The 16833-nt window shown below is 56.1% G+C and overlaps 7 protein-coding genes across 7 annotated transcripts; 3 read left to right on the forward strand and 4 right to left on the reverse strand.

Moving 5' to 3' along the window:
- Window positions 1–189: 189 nt before the first annotated feature.
- BKA78DRAFT_300333 (uncharacterized protein) lies at window positions 190–1458 on the forward strand (the record flags this gene model as incomplete). The annotated part of the gene is made up of 1 exon (XM_066887182.1): window positions 190–1458. One exon carries the CDS (start codon window positions 190–192, stop codon window positions 1456–1458), a length of 1269 nt encoding a protein of 422 aa, XP_066738539.1.
- A 772-nt stretch (window positions 1459–2230) lies between these two features.
- BKA78DRAFT_234067 (Alpha/Beta hydrolase protein) lies at window positions 2231–3166 on the forward strand (the record flags this gene model as incomplete). Its single annotated transcript, XM_066883824.1, has 1 exon — window positions 2231–3166. A coding segment is annotated over one exon (936 nt), but the record flags the coding sequence as incomplete, so codon positions are not given.
- Window positions 3167–3709: 543 nt separating this feature from the next.
- Window positions 3710–4639, reverse strand: BKA78DRAFT_357484 (uncharacterized protein; the record flags this gene model as incomplete). Its single annotated transcript, XM_066892227.1, has 1 exon — window positions 3710–4639. One exon carries the CDS (start codon window positions 4637–4639, stop codon window positions 3710–3712), a length of 930 nt encoding a protein of 309 aa, XP_066738541.1.
- Window positions 4640–5499: 860 nt separating this feature from the next.
- Window positions 5500–6702, reverse strand: BKA78DRAFT_327797 (uncharacterized protein; the record flags this gene model as incomplete). Its single annotated transcript, XM_066889551.1, has 1 exon — window positions 5500–6702. A coding segment is annotated over exon 1 (661 nt), but the record flags the coding sequence as incomplete, so codon positions are not given.
- Window positions 6703–9054, reverse strand: BKA78DRAFT_327799 (uncharacterized protein). The gene is made up of 2 exons (XM_066889552.1): window positions 8064–9054; window positions 6703–8017 (listed from the first exon to the last, which is right to left on the reverse strand). Exons 1-2 carry the CDS (start codon window positions 8807–8809, stop codon window positions 7012–7014), a joined length of 1752 nt encoding a protein of 583 aa, XP_066738543.1. The 5' UTR covers window positions 8810–9054; the 3' UTR covers window positions 6703–7011.
- Window positions 9055–10838: 1784 nt separating this feature from the next.
- Window positions 10839–11729, forward strand: BKA78DRAFT_327803 (uncharacterized protein). Its single transcript, XM_066889553.1, has one exon. The coding sequence runs from the start codon at window positions 11049–11051 to the stop codon at window positions 11553–11555; it is 507 nt and encodes a 168-aa protein (XP_066738544.1). The 5' UTR covers window positions 10839–11048; the 3' UTR covers window positions 11556–11729.
- Window positions 11730–13239: 1510 nt separating this feature from the next.
- On the reverse strand, window positions 13240–15702 carry BKA78DRAFT_59693 (major facilitator superfamily domain-containing protein). Its single transcript, XM_066893434.1, has 4 exons — window positions 15286–15702; window positions 14888–15224; window positions 14203–14711; window positions 13240–14106 (listed from the first exon to the last, which is right to left on the reverse strand). Exons 1-4 carry the CDS (start codon window positions 15512–15514, stop codon window positions 13478–13480), a joined length of 1704 nt encoding a protein of 567 aa, XP_066738545.1. The 5' UTR covers window positions 15515–15702; the 3' UTR covers window positions 13240–13477.
- Between the last annotated feature and the right edge of the window lie 1131 nt (window positions 15703–16833).

The following is a 16833-nucleotide window of genomic DNA, read 5'->3' on the forward strand; positions in this document are numbered from 1 at the left end:
GACGTTGAGATGGTGTTCCAGCCTTACGCTGCGGGCCGTAGGGCTTTTGTCGAGTCATGCATCCGTCTTTCGGTCCCTTAATGACTCGTGCGTATGGATTCTTTTACCATCCCGAACCCTCCCCACGCTCCGCATCTTCCACCACTTCTTTTCTCGCCTGGTGTTATGCTGCGCTTCCTCACGCGCATCATGTCTGCCTCACCTCCCCCACGCGTTCCCATCCCGAAAAATGGCGTCGACTACCGGAACAAGGTCGTCCTCGCTCCCATGGTCCGCAGTGGCGAACTTCCGTCGCGCCTGCTTGCCCTCCACTACGGCGCCGACCTGGTATGGGGTCCTGAAACCATCGACCGGGCCTTGATTGGCACCACTCGCCGCGAGAATTCCATCACGAAGACCATCGACTTCACCCGCTTCTCCAACAACGGACAAAAGAATGCGACGCCAAAGGAGGATCAGAAAGAGAGCATCATCTACAGACTGGATCCCGCGAGGGAAAAGGGCAAATTGATCTTCCAGATTGGAACGGCCAAGCCAGAGACGGCTGTCGAAGCAGCCAAACTCGTGGCAGCAGATGTCGCCGGCATCGACGTAAACTCGGGCTGCCCGAAGCCCTTCAGCACCACCGGCGGCATGGGAGCGGCACTTCTCAAGGACCCGGACAGGCTGTGCGCAATTCTTGAGGCTCTCGTCAAGGAGGTTGGCGAGCCGTTTGAAATTGGCATTAGCGTCAAGATACGGATCCTGGCCGACCCGGAAGACACCAAGGCACTTGTGAGCAGGCTGGTCAAGACGGGCATCATTGGCCTGACGGTACACTGCCGGACCACGCCCATGAGGCCCCGAGAGAGGGCCATCCGCGATCAGATGAAAATGATTCGGGAAATCTGCCACGAAGCCGGCGTGGCCTGCTTGATGAACGGCGACGTTGAGGACTACGAGCATGGGTTGAAGCTCATGGAGGAGTTTGGTGTTGATGGCGCGATGATTGCGACTGCCGCCGAGGCAAACCCTAGCGTCTTTCGCCGTGAAGCCAATGGTGGCAGAGCACCCTGGGAGGAGATTGTCAAGAAATACATCACCTACGCCGTTGAGGTCGACAACCGGTGGGGAAACACCAAGTTTGAGCTTGCCCAGATTCTTCCTGGAAAGAATCCTCTTTCCAAGAAGTTGCCGTCGTGCCGCGGCTACGTCGATCTGGTTGACGTCTTCGGAGTCCCGGAGCTGAAGGAAAGGGCTGTGGCGCTTGACGAAAGAATCGGTCTAAATCAAAAGCTCAAGCTCACGAAATCTGAAAAGCGGGCTGCTGCACAAGAGAACTCCAAGGCAACAGAAAGCAAGAAGGCCAAAACAGAGCACAATGGCACTCTGGAGTCTACGATCGATCAAACAGGCCCGACACCGGAGGTCGCTCAGCACGCTGCGGTTCATGAGACGGCTCAAGCTGTTGCAGTGTGAAGCAACAGCATTGGCCCAGATGACGATAAAGAAACCTAGAAACACCCGCCGCCCGACAGCCCTGGGTCCTCTGGATGCAAGAAGTCATGCCAGTCCAACAGATGCCTTACTCCCAGACCACTGCGAGGATCATTCCGCAGTTCGGTGGGAAACACCAAGTTTCGAAGACTTTGGACACAGCATTTGATATCTTCCCGCCAGCGATGTTGGCATGGGACGTCCAATCAATGGGGTTAAAGTCAGATTCGAAGAATTTGGGCCCATGATTTGAGCGGAGGTGTACTGAATCTCCCATTCTAATGTAAGAATTTTAATAGAACCTACCTTTGGTTTTCCGATTTTTCCCTCTCTCCAGTTTGATTTCCAAGACGCTTGTACTTTGAGGCTGTCGCTCTGCAGACGACTAGTCTTCTCCGAACGGTTCGGTCATTGACCGGTCTGTTGGGCATGTTCGTTCAGGAACCAGCCAATCAAAAGCTCGGAAACACGTCCTGGATAACGCAATCGCGTCCAACCGCTTGCCATGAATTGGACTCCAATGTCTGCAGTACACGGCATTGCAAGCTTTCAGGACGCGGGAACGGATTTATCACATCGATTGATAAAGATCCCCTCACCGATAAGGACGACACCCCACCATCAAGCTCGCCTTCGTAGCTTGCAACACCATTCACAACCCAACATCTCCATCATGACGACCAAGTACTTTAGCCAAGAATCGACCATCAACGTCGACGCTCCACCACCGTCGAGCACCAATGCCCTCACGCTCGCGTACCGCACGTTTGGCGACGCAAAGAACCCCGCAGTCTTCATCCCCACGTGCTACTGCGGGCGGCTGCCCAACACGATGAACTTTCTCTACGAAGCCAAACCCAACCAAAAAACGCCGCCCGTGCTGGCAAACTACTTCGTCATCACCTGCGGGCTGCTGGGCGGCAGCGAGTCGAGCTCGCCGTCCAACACGCCGGCGGCCATCGCGGGGCCGCGCTTCCCCAGCGTCACGTACGAGGACAACATCCGCATGCAGGTGGCGCTGTGCAAGGCTCTCGGCGTCGCGCGGCTTCACGCCTACATCGGCTTCAGCATGGGCGGCCAGCAGGCCTACCACATGGGCGCGCTGTACCCGGGCTTCGTCGAGCGCATCGTCGTCGTCGCCGGCTCGGCCCGCACCTCGTGGCACAACTGGTCGTTCCTCGAGGGGCCCAAGGCGGCGCTGGTCAATTCCGTCGACTGGCTCGACGGCAACTACTCCAGCCCCGTCGTCCGCGGCACCGCCGCCTTCGGCCGCGTCTACGCCACGTGGGCCCTCTCGCAGGCGTGGTTCCGCGGCAGGCAGTGGGAGGCGGCGGGCTGCGCGACGCTCGACGAGTACCTCGCCAAGCACTGGGAGCAGGCCATGCAGACGTGGGACGCGCACGACCTGCTGGCCATCATGGACACGTGGCAGCGCGGCGACATCTCGAGCTGCTTCCCCGAGGACAAGGGCGACCTGGCGACGACGCTGGGCCGCATCGAGGCAAAGGCCCTCATCATGCCCGTCAGGACCGACCTGTACTTCCCGCCCGAGGACAGCGAGGAGGAGGTCAAGCACTTGAAGCATGGAAAGCTGTGCGTCATTGAGAGTATTGGCGGGCACATGACGGGCGGTGGAGGCATTTATGAGGAGGATAATGTCTTCATGTCTGAGGAGATTGGCAAGTGGTTGGCGAATTAACGTGGGAGGCGAGGAGTTGAAATTGCGCCGATATCCAAACGTCAATGCAGTCACATGTACGTCCAACGGCTGTCATCGTTGATTGTTCGTTCAATCAAGATTCGTCTCCCATTATCATGACTTGTCCCAGATGACATGCGTCCAAGGCTAAATGCGATGCCTTTGCCGTCCAAACTCCAAAAAGGATTATTCCCAGCCCAACCCCGTCCAAACAACGCCATCAGGAAAAAGAAGAGCAACGAATGAGAAAGGAAAAAGAATGAAAGACCATCGCCCAAAAGAAATGTCAACTTCAAGACTTGATACCCGGGTGTGCGTCACACGTCAGGTATTCAGCCCTCCAAGTCGAGACCTTCGTGCAAAGGGAGCATCGAAATGCCATGCTACCTACGACTGAGACATGTTAGCTTGGAGAAAGATGGCCAAAAGAAGTCCTCAAGCACATACCTGGAGTTCATATTTCGTTCGCAACCCCGTGGACCCCCTCATCCCAACGCCTTGGCCCCTGTCACCCCTTCGCTCCCGGCTCTCCTCCTACTTCCAATACCTGACCATCATGGAAATCGCCCATCCGACCAGAGCGAGGACGGGAATACTCGCGAAAACGGCCAGAGCCAGACGCGCTTTGTTCACCCGCACGCAGCGCTGCTTGTTGGAGAGCGGCAGCCTGTAGCTGAAGACGGTGGAGCAGCTGGTGGTGCGGGGGAGCGTTGTTGTTGTCGTCGTCGTCGCCGCCGCCGCCGCCACCGCCGTCGTCCCGGCCTCGAGATCGGGCTCGGCTTCCCCAGGATGAGGCTCAGAGCTCGAGCCGACAAGCGTCGACGAGGAATTGTTCCAGGACACGCTCGAAAAGGGGTTGGCCGCCTCGGGCTCGACGACGTCCTCCTCCTCCTCGTCCTCCTCCAAGGAACCCACGAGCGTCGGGGACGAATTCCAGGAGACGAGGTCGTTGTCCCTGTCGTCCTCGTGGTGGGGCTCAGAGCCTGAGCCGACAAGCGTCTCGGACGAATTGTTCCAGGAGACGCTCAGAGGAGGCGAGCCGACGAGCGTCGGGGTACTGTTCCAGGAGACGCTCGCCGCAGGGGAGAGCACCAAGGGGGAAGGCTCCGGCCCAGGGGGATCTGAGCCGACGAGCGTGGGGGACGAGTTCCAGGAGACAACAACGCCCCTGTCGTCGTCCTCGGGATGGAGCTCGGAGCCTGAGCCGACGAGCGTCTCGGACGAGCTGTTCCAGGAGACGCGAGAAGGGGAGGAGAGCGAGAAGGGGTTGGGGTTTGTCGTCGTCGTCGTTGTCGTCCTCGTCGAGGCTGCGGCGGCGGCTGCTCCCGCTGCTGGAGGCGAAGTCGCGTTGTAGTTGTCGTCGCCGCCGTTGTGTACAAGGACGACAAAGCCGCCGCTACCAGCAGTGCCGTTCTCCGCCTCTGCGCGCTGCTGAGCGGGGTTTCGGTCGTTTGGTTGCTCCATTGCCGTGGTCGGTTTGTCGATTGATTGGGTTGTTGTTTCTTTGGGATGGAGACCGCTAATGGAGACCGCTGGAGGAGATGGAGAGTGACCTGGAAAGGGAGCTGTGAGATGGAGCTGTGAGGTGGAGAACGGAGAGATCTGGGGCTGTTTATATAGGCAAGAGCTACTGCGGCTTCCCCAACATTGTGAAAGTTGGGTAGAAGTGAACTATGGGGAAGGTGCCCCCAACATCACATCACTATCCCGATTAGGCAGTACCAGATATCCAAAGGTCTGCTGGACCGCTTCAACCGCGGTTGAGAAGAGAAGGACTCGCTCCTTCTGCGACCTAGTCAACAGCGCTTCGCACGCCTTTGATCCAGGAATCTGTGATCCAGTCTTTGCTTCTATGCCGAAAGAGGTGGATGATGCTGCATGTTACTGACCCGGTGACCTCTGCCTTCCGCAATGGCGTAAGCATCGTGGCTCCCCCGTCGTCCATCTGTTTTTCAATCTTCGAGTAGAATTTAGTAGAACGGACGAAAGCATGATGCCTTGTTGTCATGCTCGTTTCATCTACACCAGCACACATAGGAGAGTAACTTGACATAGATCGGATGGATGGGAAAAGAGCAGGATATCAGGTTACCTGGGCATCACTCATCCACTCAATGCTCCGCCAGCTTCCCCAACATCGTTTGCAAAGCAGAAAACTAAAGGTAGGCAGCAACAAACTTCGAAGTCAAGACGGTCGCTGTGCGTGGTGGAGGTCATGAATGGAACTCGACTCGACTGATGTTTTTTGCCTTTCTGTGGCGGATGCCTGACTCCTTTTTCTGCCACGTGGAAAGTCCTTCGGCGTAAGAAAAGATGGATTTGCAGGTGATGTGAATGCTCTCATTGGAAAAGAATGATGGACGAATTGATCGCCTCCTAGCTACGGATAAGTTTGTTGCGGTCAGAATTCACTGCGCAAAGCCCCGGCCTCCGTCTCCCCTTTTGATATGCTTTTCCGAATCCGTCCATTTGCGTCCCCAAAACGCCAACTTCGCTCGCAGAAAAATAGCAACCCTCCCAAAACGATCAACCCCACCTCTTATACTATATACCGAAACACCTGACTCTGGATCAGCCACCTCCTGCCGTCGCCAGTCAAGCCCCTCGCGCGGTCCTTCTCTACCGCCGGATTGCGGACCAGGACAATCGTCTCACTAAACGCGCGCTGGGGGCCGTCCTTGTGTTCTTGCAGGCGGACGAAGCCAGACGCCTGCACGAGGATGCTGCGGACGCGGTCCTCTTCCTTTTTGGGGGCTTTGGGTGGCGATGCGCCATTGACTGCCGCCGGCTCGCCATTGGGTGTTGCGTCTGTAGTATTTGCGGCGGCAGTGCCGTCGTCCTCGGGCTCCACGGTCAACACCTGCGCGTCGACGCTTTGCACGTCGTAGTAGGTGTGCCCCGGCATGTCCTCCTCGTACGCCTCGCGGAACGCCTCGCCGTCGTTGTACGAATTGCCGTTCCACAGGATGTTTGGTGTCTTCTTGCCATCGGCGGCCGTGGCGGGCGGCACGTAGAAGGACGGCAGCGTCCCTCTTGCGGCTTTCAGTGCGTCGTGGTAGGTGTCGATGATGGAGTCGGCGGCGGTCGATGCGACGTGCGTCAATGTGTCCAGAGGAAGCGTCGGTGCGCTGGGCATATTGGCAACAAATGGCCCGCTAGGTCCGACAAATGGCCCACCGAATACTGGCGCATTGGGAGTTGTCATGGTGGTGTTGGTGGTGGTGGTTGGAGGACGGGGCGCGCGTCGTTGGCGGTGCCGCCGCGGAGGTATGTACAGGAGACGAATGGGTGCGGTTGTGGCAGGAGGCGCGTCGCTGCTCTTCGACGGGCTGGACGATTCTATCGTGTCTGCCGGACAAGAGTTGGATGCGTCTTGGTAGGTCGCGGTGCTCAAGCGATGGTTGTTCTGGCGCGTTGGTGGTGTCGCGGTGCAGATTCAGGCGTTTGAAGCTTCAGAATTATGTTTACGAGGGCTGAAATGCGTCGAGTGGTATCGAATGCGAAGAAATGGTTTGCTTGTGGATGATGTCTGGGTTTGCGGTCGTCGGGAAAAAGAAACGACGCGAACTTGGACGCGGCCGCCGCCAAGGCCGTCATCCTGGCCATTTCTGCGGGTGGATCTGCGGACCCTGAGCAATGACCTCACCGAAGACCAGGTTGGTCGAGGAGAATTTTAGAAACAACATTGTTGCCGTCAAGTCATTACAACGTATATCTATGTATAAGCAAAGCGTCCGACCTGATAGCCTTCCAATGGAGACGCGGGTATCAAAGGATAGAGCGCAAATCATCAAAAAACCAAACCCTGCAATCCAAAAGAAAAGATCAAAAGTTCATCAAGCACCCTCTGCCGACGCATCACTCTTCGACGCTGAAGCGTCACTCTTCTTTGGCCTGTGCAACAAATCCTTAAAATGATGCACCTTGGCCGTCTTGTGTTCCTTAGCCTGGTGGCCCAGTGCATGGAGGACGTGGTCGTCGCGTGTCCTTGCCTCGTGCTCGCGTGCCGCATCCTCCAGCTCATCCTCGTCCGAAGAGCTGATGCTGCTGCTGTCGCTCTCGTCCTTGACTTGGCGGTACACGACCGTGTTACCCTCGGCAGCCTTGCGGTCGCGCTGCTCCTGCTTCATCTCGGCCATCTTGTCCGCGTCAGCCTGGCAGTCGAGCGTCACTATGTGCAGACCTGGGAGCTGTGTCTGGAGGTATGCCTTGAGAATAGGCAAAAGCTTGGCATTGGGACGGTAGGTGCCCGAGTCATTGTCAATGACGAGTTCATAGTATCGCGGGTCCTTGGGAGGGTCGCCCTCGGGAGGGCCGCCACCAATGTCATCCGGAGGATGCGTCTCGTTGTTGTCGTTGTGGCGGTGGAAGAAGCGAGAAAATCCCTTCTTGCCCTCGTCCTCCTCTTCCGTAGTCGGCTTATTGGGATGCTTGAGACGGCGAACGAAAAACTCGCCGCTATAGGCAATATAAACCGACACATCGCTGTGCATGGTGTGCTTGCTCAACATGTCAATACCAAATTCCTTGCCCGTTTCCGTAAAGCGCCATAGGGCGTCCAACGTTATGACGTAGGTAAAGATGCGGCCACCCTTGTCCCAGTGAACAAGGTCCAAAAACTTTAACGTCATGTCGTTGCAGGGTTCGTCGAATTGACCCCATTCCGTCAACTTGGAAAAGTTATAGACGCGGTCATGTTGGTGGTGCAGTGCTTTGTGCAGCAAAAGACCCTTGACGCCAGAGGACGTGTACATGGACTTGACAAAGGGTCTGAATTCCACATAGCGGTGGTACAGCTCTGGCGGGGTAGGTCCGCGGAGTTGGAACTGGTTTGCTTGAAAGCTGCGCATGTCAGCGGAAATGCCACAAACTAATTGGTCGCACCCACTTGTATCGTTGAATCTTTTTGCCATTCTTATCAACCTCTTGCTGCCCCTCGGCATCATCCTTGTCTTCCTTGCGACCTGTCAAGATTCCGAGCACGGGTGAATAATGCTTGGTCCACCAGTTGGGGCCGATGGTGTAGCAGCGGCCGCCTTCGTCACCTGGAGTCCTGCCGAGATTCTCGATGGAAATCACCACCCACGGATCCATGGTCGCGGCCTTGCGCGCGGCGACAGTCATGGCGTGCATGGTGTAGGCACGCTTGCTCCCTCTGCGCTTCTTGACTTTGATCGACTCCTCTTTGAAACCAGCCCAATCCTTGGTCAGTCGGTCAACGTCGACGATGGCGACGCCCAACTTGTCGTCGTGGTTGGCAGGATCCTCGTCAAAAACCTTTGCCTTGAGTCTAAAGCCCGAGGCGGGAACATTGGCGACTGTCCACGAGAAATTCCACACGGGCTCGGTGCAGCGCTGGATAGTGGGGGTGCGCATCTGCAAACGCGGGTCTTCCTTGTGACGGGTTGGGAGGGACGTTTGAAGCTCGGCGAGAACATATGGGTCGGAGGAAAAGGTGCCAATGTCGGCGATGGGCAAGCTGTGGGCGCTGTGAAAGGTAAATTTCAGCGTGAAGCCAGGCGGGGCATGCGGGACGGGCGTGTCGTCGTATCCGCCCTGGGGCTGGTGCTGCTCCTCTGAGGGTTTTTCAGCGGCATCGCGGTCGTGGGCGAGGGAGTCGTCTTGAGCAGTCATGGCGGCGGGTGAGTTGGGCAAAGGTCGGAGGGTGCAGCGGACAATATATCAGGAGAAAACAGGTACGAGCGGTGGAGAACAGGCTTCGGTATGACCGCAGCCAGGCAGCTGGGAGAAGGCAGAGGAGGGATGACGGCAAGCGACGGCGAAGGTCTGGGGCCGAGTCAAGTAGCTCCGCCGACACAAGCTTTTGAAGTGGAGGGCCAAGCATCTGCTAGCGTCTTGTCAGTTGTCTTGGACGACGGAAGACGGCTGATCCCTTGAACCTTGACGAACTCTTTTACTTTGCGCTCTCTGCCGTCCCTCTTTCTTCCTTACAATCTTCTGCCCGCGTGCCCTTCCGCCTCGCTCCCTCTCTCTTTTTCTCTCGTCATCTTCCTCATTTCGCCCCAATCGGGTCGCTTCCGGGCAAATACTTGCAGTGGCGCAGCCGTCTTTGCTCGTGCGTCAGCGGCGCTAAGCCGCACTGTCGTGCTGTTGTCCCTCAGCCACGACTACAACCCTGTCCCACCATGTTTTGACGTCTGGTCGCTATCAACTACTCGCCCGGCCAACCAAGACGGGTACACATCCCCAGCGACGGCAGCCAACAGCGCAAGACCCGTGGCGAGTGACTGCGACTGTGGAGAAGTCTAGTAATCAGTACAACCGCGATTCGACGGGTTTGCCGAACCGACCGTGCCACTGTTGTTGTCGTTCGGAAAACAATCCGGAGGAAGTCGTGCCGTTTGAGCCGCATTCTTGAAGGGAGATCGTTGGAGGCAGTCAGGTTCAAAGGCTGCAGCGAAACTGAGGTCGGAGGATGTTTGTACATGTTTTGCAGGTCGAGTGTCGAATGAAACACCACGATGCACAGACCAACAGCTGCAAAAGAAATGCTCAAAGACAGAACTCCTTGGATCCGGCAGCAGAGGTTGCCCTGCTTGGGTGGTTTTAAAAAGCCCCCTCTCGCTGACTGTCGCGTCTCCACGCGTCGTCCAGGAAGCGACGCAATTATGCATACGACAAGTCATTGACATGGGCTGACTTGCAGTTGAAACGTTGTACATTTGCAAAATTAGAATCGATGGAATGTTTGACGCAAGAAGCTGGAAAGAGGAAGGGTCCCAATGATTGGAGACTGATTTTTGGGAATTCTCTGAGGCTGGTGTGCAGTGAGGCAGAACGAACTTCTCAGCACCATGCGCCCAGTACCTCTTGCCTGTCGGATGCGCGCTTCCACTTGACATTCTTCTTCCGCTCATGAGCTTCGAAGGGAAGGGACGAGCCTCCGGTGCAGATTTGAAAGGATGCATCTGAACACGGCAAGAAGGCTCAAGCCTCTACGGATACCTTCTCTACATCGTTCCCCTTGCTCACAACTCATCCGTGTCGACCTGCAGCATCCAACTTCCACCTGTGGCTGAAGGCGCCTCACCCGCCACAAACACCTCATCTTTACCTTGAGTAGCGCGCGACTCGATCTTTTGTCAACATGGCTGGCCATAAGCCAAGTCGACGGAATTGGAAACCAAAAGCAGGAATCTCAATACCGACATCGGTTCGTCCTCGCACTCCCTATCCACGACCGACTTACAATTCACAGAGCGCTTCATTTCCATACGGGTCTGCCGTGCTGCGATAGACTCGCGACCATCCAGGCTTTATACCTGTCCAACAAGATAACGCTCCGCCTGGTCCGGTAACCTATGGCTCGCATTCAACGTCGCAGAACCCCAACTATCAAGGCTCCCATTCCGCACAGCCCAACAACTTTTTTCAGGGCTCCCACTTCGCGCAACAGGCGAACCCCACAAACTTTTGGGGATATAGCCACTTTTCTCCGCAAAATCATGGCCTTTACGGACCGCCCTGCGATGGCTCTCATTGGGCCAATCAGATTTAATCTGGCTCGTACGGATGGTCTACCTCTCCAGCGCAGCAAGACCATGGATATAAAGGAGGAGAGATGAACATGGGTGGCACAAGTATGAGCGGAGCAGGTCACTTGCAACATGGACCACCAGGCGTCGGGGCTGACACGGGGAATCCGGCATCCCTCTATGGCGCTGGAAGTCTACATTTTCCGAATCGGTCAGTCACTTTTTCGTCTGAAACCAACGCCAAGACAAGCGAGATTTCTTCACAAGGGGATGGGGAAGATCAATCGGAACAACTTCAAACACCATTGCCCGAAAAGTCATCGAAGACCGACTCTGAAACTCCATGTCCGTCGCCGCAATCCACGTCGGATCCAGCCATGTGGAGAGAAGACTTGACCACAACACCGCAAACATCTCCTCTGGCAGACGATTCCACAGACTCCCCCTCTTCTCCAACAGATGACACCGCTCAAGAGCTAGAAAAGCAGGTGGAAATTTCTTTAGTCGACGCAAAGACAGCGGGATCAGCGAGCACTGCAAAAAGGGAAATGAAGCGCAAATGGGCGGCCGCTATCTCCTTGAGACTGCAGCTGGTCGCTTTGTCTGCCGCCATCTTCAATGACAAGAAAGAAGACGCCAGCAGCTGTCACCGACACAAGAGAGCAAGACACATTCGAGAAGGCGAAGAACAAGGAGAAGCGGTGCACGAGCCTTCTTCCGACACCAAAGAGGACAAAAGCCCCGTCGAAAGGAGCGGCACCCCAGAAAACGGGACAGGTCGGCGGCCAAGGCTGCGCAAAACCTTTGAGCCTGTCACACGCGAGCCTTTTCCCACCGCAGAGGAAGCGAATCTATGGATGCCGGAGTTGCAAATCATTGTATGAACAAAGCGCAACTGCATCGAAGGTCGCAGACTCTGCGAGGCCAAAACAGCAACTTCTTCTGTTAGCTGTGCTCCCGAAGTGTGTTGAATAAGTGGGTACAACAACAAACTTACATGTTCTATGCACCACTGCAAGAGACATTTCCTGAATGAAAAGGATTATAGTACAACCATGGCAAATCGTTTCAACTCTTGCAGTGATTGAGATGATGGTGAAAGTATGGCTTCACGTGATGTCCCATATTGACGCTGAATCAATTGCAAAAGACCTCAATCCGGATGACCATCTTCAAAGACTCGCAAATTGCTCACAAGATCGGATTTCGACCACATCTACCCAGCAGCCGGTGCTTTTAATACCAGATTGGCCTCATTTCGAGGCATTTTCCGCCCCTCGTTTCAAGAAAGGAGTCTTTTCAGCCATTCTTGTGCACGCCCAGGACCCAAAAGCACCTGACGAGACCTCTGCTCACACTGAGACAAGGGCGTGTAAATGTCCTTTGAGACAAGTCGTACATGTCTAGGAGATGTTGCTTAGAAAAGCTGTGGGCATTTGCGCCAGATTTTTCAGGCAGGCGGGACGAGTGGTAGACACAGCACTCGGACACACGGCGGTTAAGTCGGGAGGGTTGAGCAATTGTTACTTATCTTTTGACTTGAACGTCTGACGCAGTCGCTGCGTGTGGCATTCCGCAACAACATGTCCTGCGCAACACTCCAACTGCCAATCTTCTTCCGACTTGTCGACGCATCACGCATCATGGCGCTCCACAGCTCATCAAGCCCCCCAGCTACTCCACACCAACGAGCACTCTCCGCATCTACAGACAGCTCTGCCCTGCTGCCAACTGCCTCCACCCTTGCGCTCTCGTCCGAAAAAGCCGAAGTGCTCTCCTTCCGTTGGCGCTCCGACGGTCGTCGTCTGGCCTCGTTTGCTCCTCACAAACTCTACTCCTATATGTGGTAAAGACACACTGCTTGGTGCCGACCTCGCAGTCATGGCCGCGCCCATATTTTCAACCGAGCCTTTGCTTCTCAACATCATCCGCTACAATTCACCGCCGAGAAACGAATTCATTGTGGCAGCCTCAGTTTCCCTCGGCTGCCGCGAAGTCCTTGCGGAAAAAGTTCTTCTCCTCCGTCTCCTCCGCGTGCTGGTGATCGGAATATGGGCATCGCACGAGTAGCATCAGCACCATCACCTAGCGTGGCCACTCTCCTCCCTCTCTCTCATCTTCCCTCTTTGATGTCCTTGCCTCGCCTGCGCCAGATACTTCCCACATCGACTCCCCCCATCCAGCGCTGCGCTGCGGGATTTTAGTATCAGAGCGAGCGGGGGAGAGGGATCGAGTTGACTGACTTGGGGCGTGGATTGGAGACGGAAAGATTTTTGAGTCTGGTGTCTTTCGCAGGGGGCCCAGCCTCCTGCGACCATCGACATTCTGTTCCCTGCAACAACAGATCTGTGGGATGGAGCGAGTAAAGAGTCGTAACGAGGAAGGGGCGTGTGGCTTTTGGGTGGGGGGAAGGTGCTGCCTGCCTGCCTGCCTGCCTGCCTGCACGCTGAAGAAGTCGGAATGGATAGGATGGGACTTGTGGAATAAGTTGGCTCAATTGAGTGACGGAAGTTGAAGATGGTGGATATAGTCTTCAGACGCAAAGTGACATGTCGAGTGCGAGTTTGTCTTGAAGCGGCTCGAAGAATGTCGAGTAGATTGTTCTATAAATGTGTTTGTGTCTATTTGTGAGAAATGAAACACTGCGATGCCGAAGTCAACCCAACGACGGCCGCGTCGTATCACTGATGGCCGTCTGTCGTCGCTTTCAACTACCCACCAACCTCGACTCATCCATTTGCCCCCGTCTCACGCCCCCCTTTCTCTCACAGGCAGAGAGGTGCATGCATGCCCAGCCGCTCAGCACCTAGTGAATCATACCACTCTTTGCCATTTCCTCGACATAATGCACGTAGCGCGGGGCGCTCGTCCGCCTCAGCCCCTTGCCATACTTGACCATGATGAGGAAGGTCAAGCACTGCGCGAGCCCCACAAACGCGGCCGTGACGAAGCACTTTTCGAGGCCCATGCCGTCAATCCACGGCGTGATGCCGTAGCCAATGGCAAAGCTCATGGTATTCCGGACCAAGATGACAGTCACGATGCTCTCGCCGCCGAGCGCGCGGTAGCTATCAATAGCGTAGGCGACGCTCAGCGTGATGCCGACGGTGTTTGTGCACGCGATGGCGCCGGCCGCGACGACGAGCCCGAACCAGTGCACGCTGTGCGCGGCGCCGACGCCCCACAAGATGAGCCCGGCCGGCAGGATGAGCAGCGACGGCGTGAAGAGCCACAGCCGGAACTCGGGCTCCAGGATGCCGCCGTTCTTGCGCGCCTTCCACAGCACGAAGCGGTCGCCCAGCGGCCCCGTGTAGAAGGACGCGACGCACACGCCGATGAGCGGCGACAGGTACGAGAGCCCGACCATGGAGGCGCGGAAGCCGTAGTTGGTGCCCAGGATGAGCGACGTGGTGGCGTTGAGCACGTTGAACCAGACTGTTGGATGGGTCAGCAAAGTAATCAGAGACGAGCGAAATTCCTCGTCGAGTCGACGCAGAGGATTGATCAAGCCATTGTGTCTGCTTTACTTACCCAAATTGGAGCCATACGTAAAGCCACTGAAGAATATCACCGGAAACGTCGCAAAGATCAGAGGGCGGCGGACCATGCCAAGCAGCTCATTCGGCTTCTCCAGATCCGCCTTCTGCCACAGCTTGATCTTGTCGAGATAATTCTTCCTCTTGCGGGGCACATTTGTCGTCTCGTGCGAATGCACCGCCGGCTGCGCCTTTCCAACCGACGTCGAAACTGCAGTACCAGCAGCAGCCTTCTCCGGATCCTCATCTTCGCGCTCGGGAGACGGCGTCATGATGCCCGGGGTCTCGGGAGGCGTGCCGGTGGTGGAGCGGCGGTAGTTGGTCTCCTCCATGAAGAAGAAGAGGATGAAGAAGCCGATGAGGCAGAAGATGGCGCTCCAGTACAGCGTCCATTGCCATCCCTGGCCGTCGTTGATGAAGCCGCCAAAGACGGGCGCGAGATAGTTGCTGCCGGCCAGCAGCAGAGCGTAGAGGCCAAAGTAGCGGCCGCGTTCGTGCTGGAAGCTGCGTGTCGATTTCTGTCAGCAAATGACTCTTTTGAGTATATGCTTCATGACTCGGCGACAAAACAAGACTTTTGAGATTACTGCTTTAGGAAGGAGAGATGACGGGATTCCTTGCGCTATGAAACAGGGGTAATGACGACGAAAAAGGTAAAAAGACAAAAAGACTTCACCCACTAGATGTCTGTAATCGAAGTCTCGCAGAGACTCTCAATTGGAGCCAGAAGGAAGCCTTGCAGAATCTTGTTCGCAATCCACTGCCCGTTGGAACGCGTGTACGGGGCCCAGAATTGAACGGCGGCACCAGACAGCATGCTAAACAGGTAGACGGGCCTCTTGCCGTACTGCAGCGCAATGGGCTGCCAAAACAGACAGCCCCAGCCCGCAAACAGGAACATGTATCCGGTGCCCGCATTAAGGTCACTCAGAGTCAGGTTCGTGTCGTTGCTGATGGGCTCGAGGACCGAGTAGATGATGGCGCTGTTGATGCCCGTCATCAACGTGTAGACGCTCACTTGTTGACTGTTTTAGCACTGATTTTCGTCGTTGATTGGGTAATTTTGCTAAACGCCTACTGCAAAAGGTGCTGAGCGCCTTGCGCCTCGGGCTCCAGTTCAGCGGGTCGTCTGGATCATCCGACGGCGCTGGGACGAGGACAATATCGTGATTCTTAGCATCTCCGGCGTGCTTCGCCCGCATCGTGCCTTGCAAATCCACCAAGTGGACGGTGCCTGGGACTGGCAGGACGCCCGGTTCCGCTTCCGTCTCTGCTTCCGCTCCGTGCATGCTGGCGGCGGGAGCCATTATCGTCGGCTGTGCTAGGCTTGCTGATGTGCTTGCTGGGGGCAGGGCCGATCAGGGCCAAAAAGCGGTTTTCGTTGCAGGCTTCAAAAGGTTCAGCTCGGGGGAGTCTGTGCTGAGGGTTGGATGCTGCATGTAAACGACGACTCTTTTTCTTCTGGCAAAGGGTGGATGAGGCGGCGCTATCCCACAATGGAGCACAGGAGCAACCACCAGCAGTTGTTCGGCTGACAAGTGCTTGAAATAGCAAAGCAAGTCCAACCCCACTTACCGTAGACAGGCATTCCGTATCATTCCCGATGGTCGATAACGCTGCCCGCCCGCTTTGCCGCCGTACGCTTGGTTGGAGTAGCGCGGGAGCATCAAAAAGGCTGCATCGTCGTCACCTCGGCACGCGCAGACCAACGGATACAGCTGCATTGCATCGACGGCGCAGACATGTAAGCCAAGATATCAACGCGCGACGACGACGACTTTTGTGAGTGGCGGCAGTTGAGTGAGACAGGCGCGAGAGTCCAAAACTGATGAGCGGTGGCGATAAGACAGAGAGATAGGCTGATACCAGTCGCTGGAGGAGCATCGTAGCAGCAGCACAAGGTTTGGTCTAACGTGAACCTTGGGCCTTGCTGTGCCGTCTGGCGTTTTTGTCGCTCGGGAAAACATGTTGCACGCCGACTGATGAATGCATCTTGACGTCGATGATGATGCTCTGCACCCCACGGGAACCTACGCTGTAGCATGTCGGTAGTGCAGTGCGGAGGTTGGAGTACAGTGGTGCGCGCGGCGGCCGCCCTGCGACAGACGTCGTCGCTCACTCACGTCGTCCTGGACCCGCGCCGGCGGAAGAATGACGAGAAATCTGCCATCTGGAATGTACATGGAATACGCCCAGGAACCCGATTCCACTCGACAAGCAGTCCCAATCCCAGTAATGGCATCCCGCGTCTGTGGAGCCGGACAACGCAAGAATGCAACGTGCGAGGCCATGGATTCCTCGGCATTTGGACGCAGCCGCATCGCCGCCGTCGTTGTCGTTGTCGTCGTCGTCGACAGCCCAAAACCCTTAGCTGACGGACGGTTTTATCGACATGGCCGATGCCATTGGGCTCTGAGTCGCTGCAGCTAGAAATGTCGCGTCGGGCGGGCGGGCGTCATTGCGCATCGTGGCTTCAAAGCTTGGCCTCTTTGGTCGTGTCTGCAAGAGTCAACACCCAACACGAGGAAGAGCGACGGGCATTCAAAAAATTCGAGAGGGAAAAAAAGTCACAACACGTTATCAGGAATTGTGTGATGAGGTGCGTTTGCTTCTCGTCTGCACAGGC

This window comes from Phyllosticta capitalensis (assembly GCF_038381095.1).
Source record: "Phyllosticta capitalensis strain CBS 128856 chromosome Unknown BKA78scaffold_13, whole genome shotgun sequence".
Lineage (NCBI taxonomy): Eukaryota > Fungi > Ascomycota > Dothideomycetes > Botryosphaeriales > Phyllostictaceae > Phyllosticta > Phyllosticta capitalensis.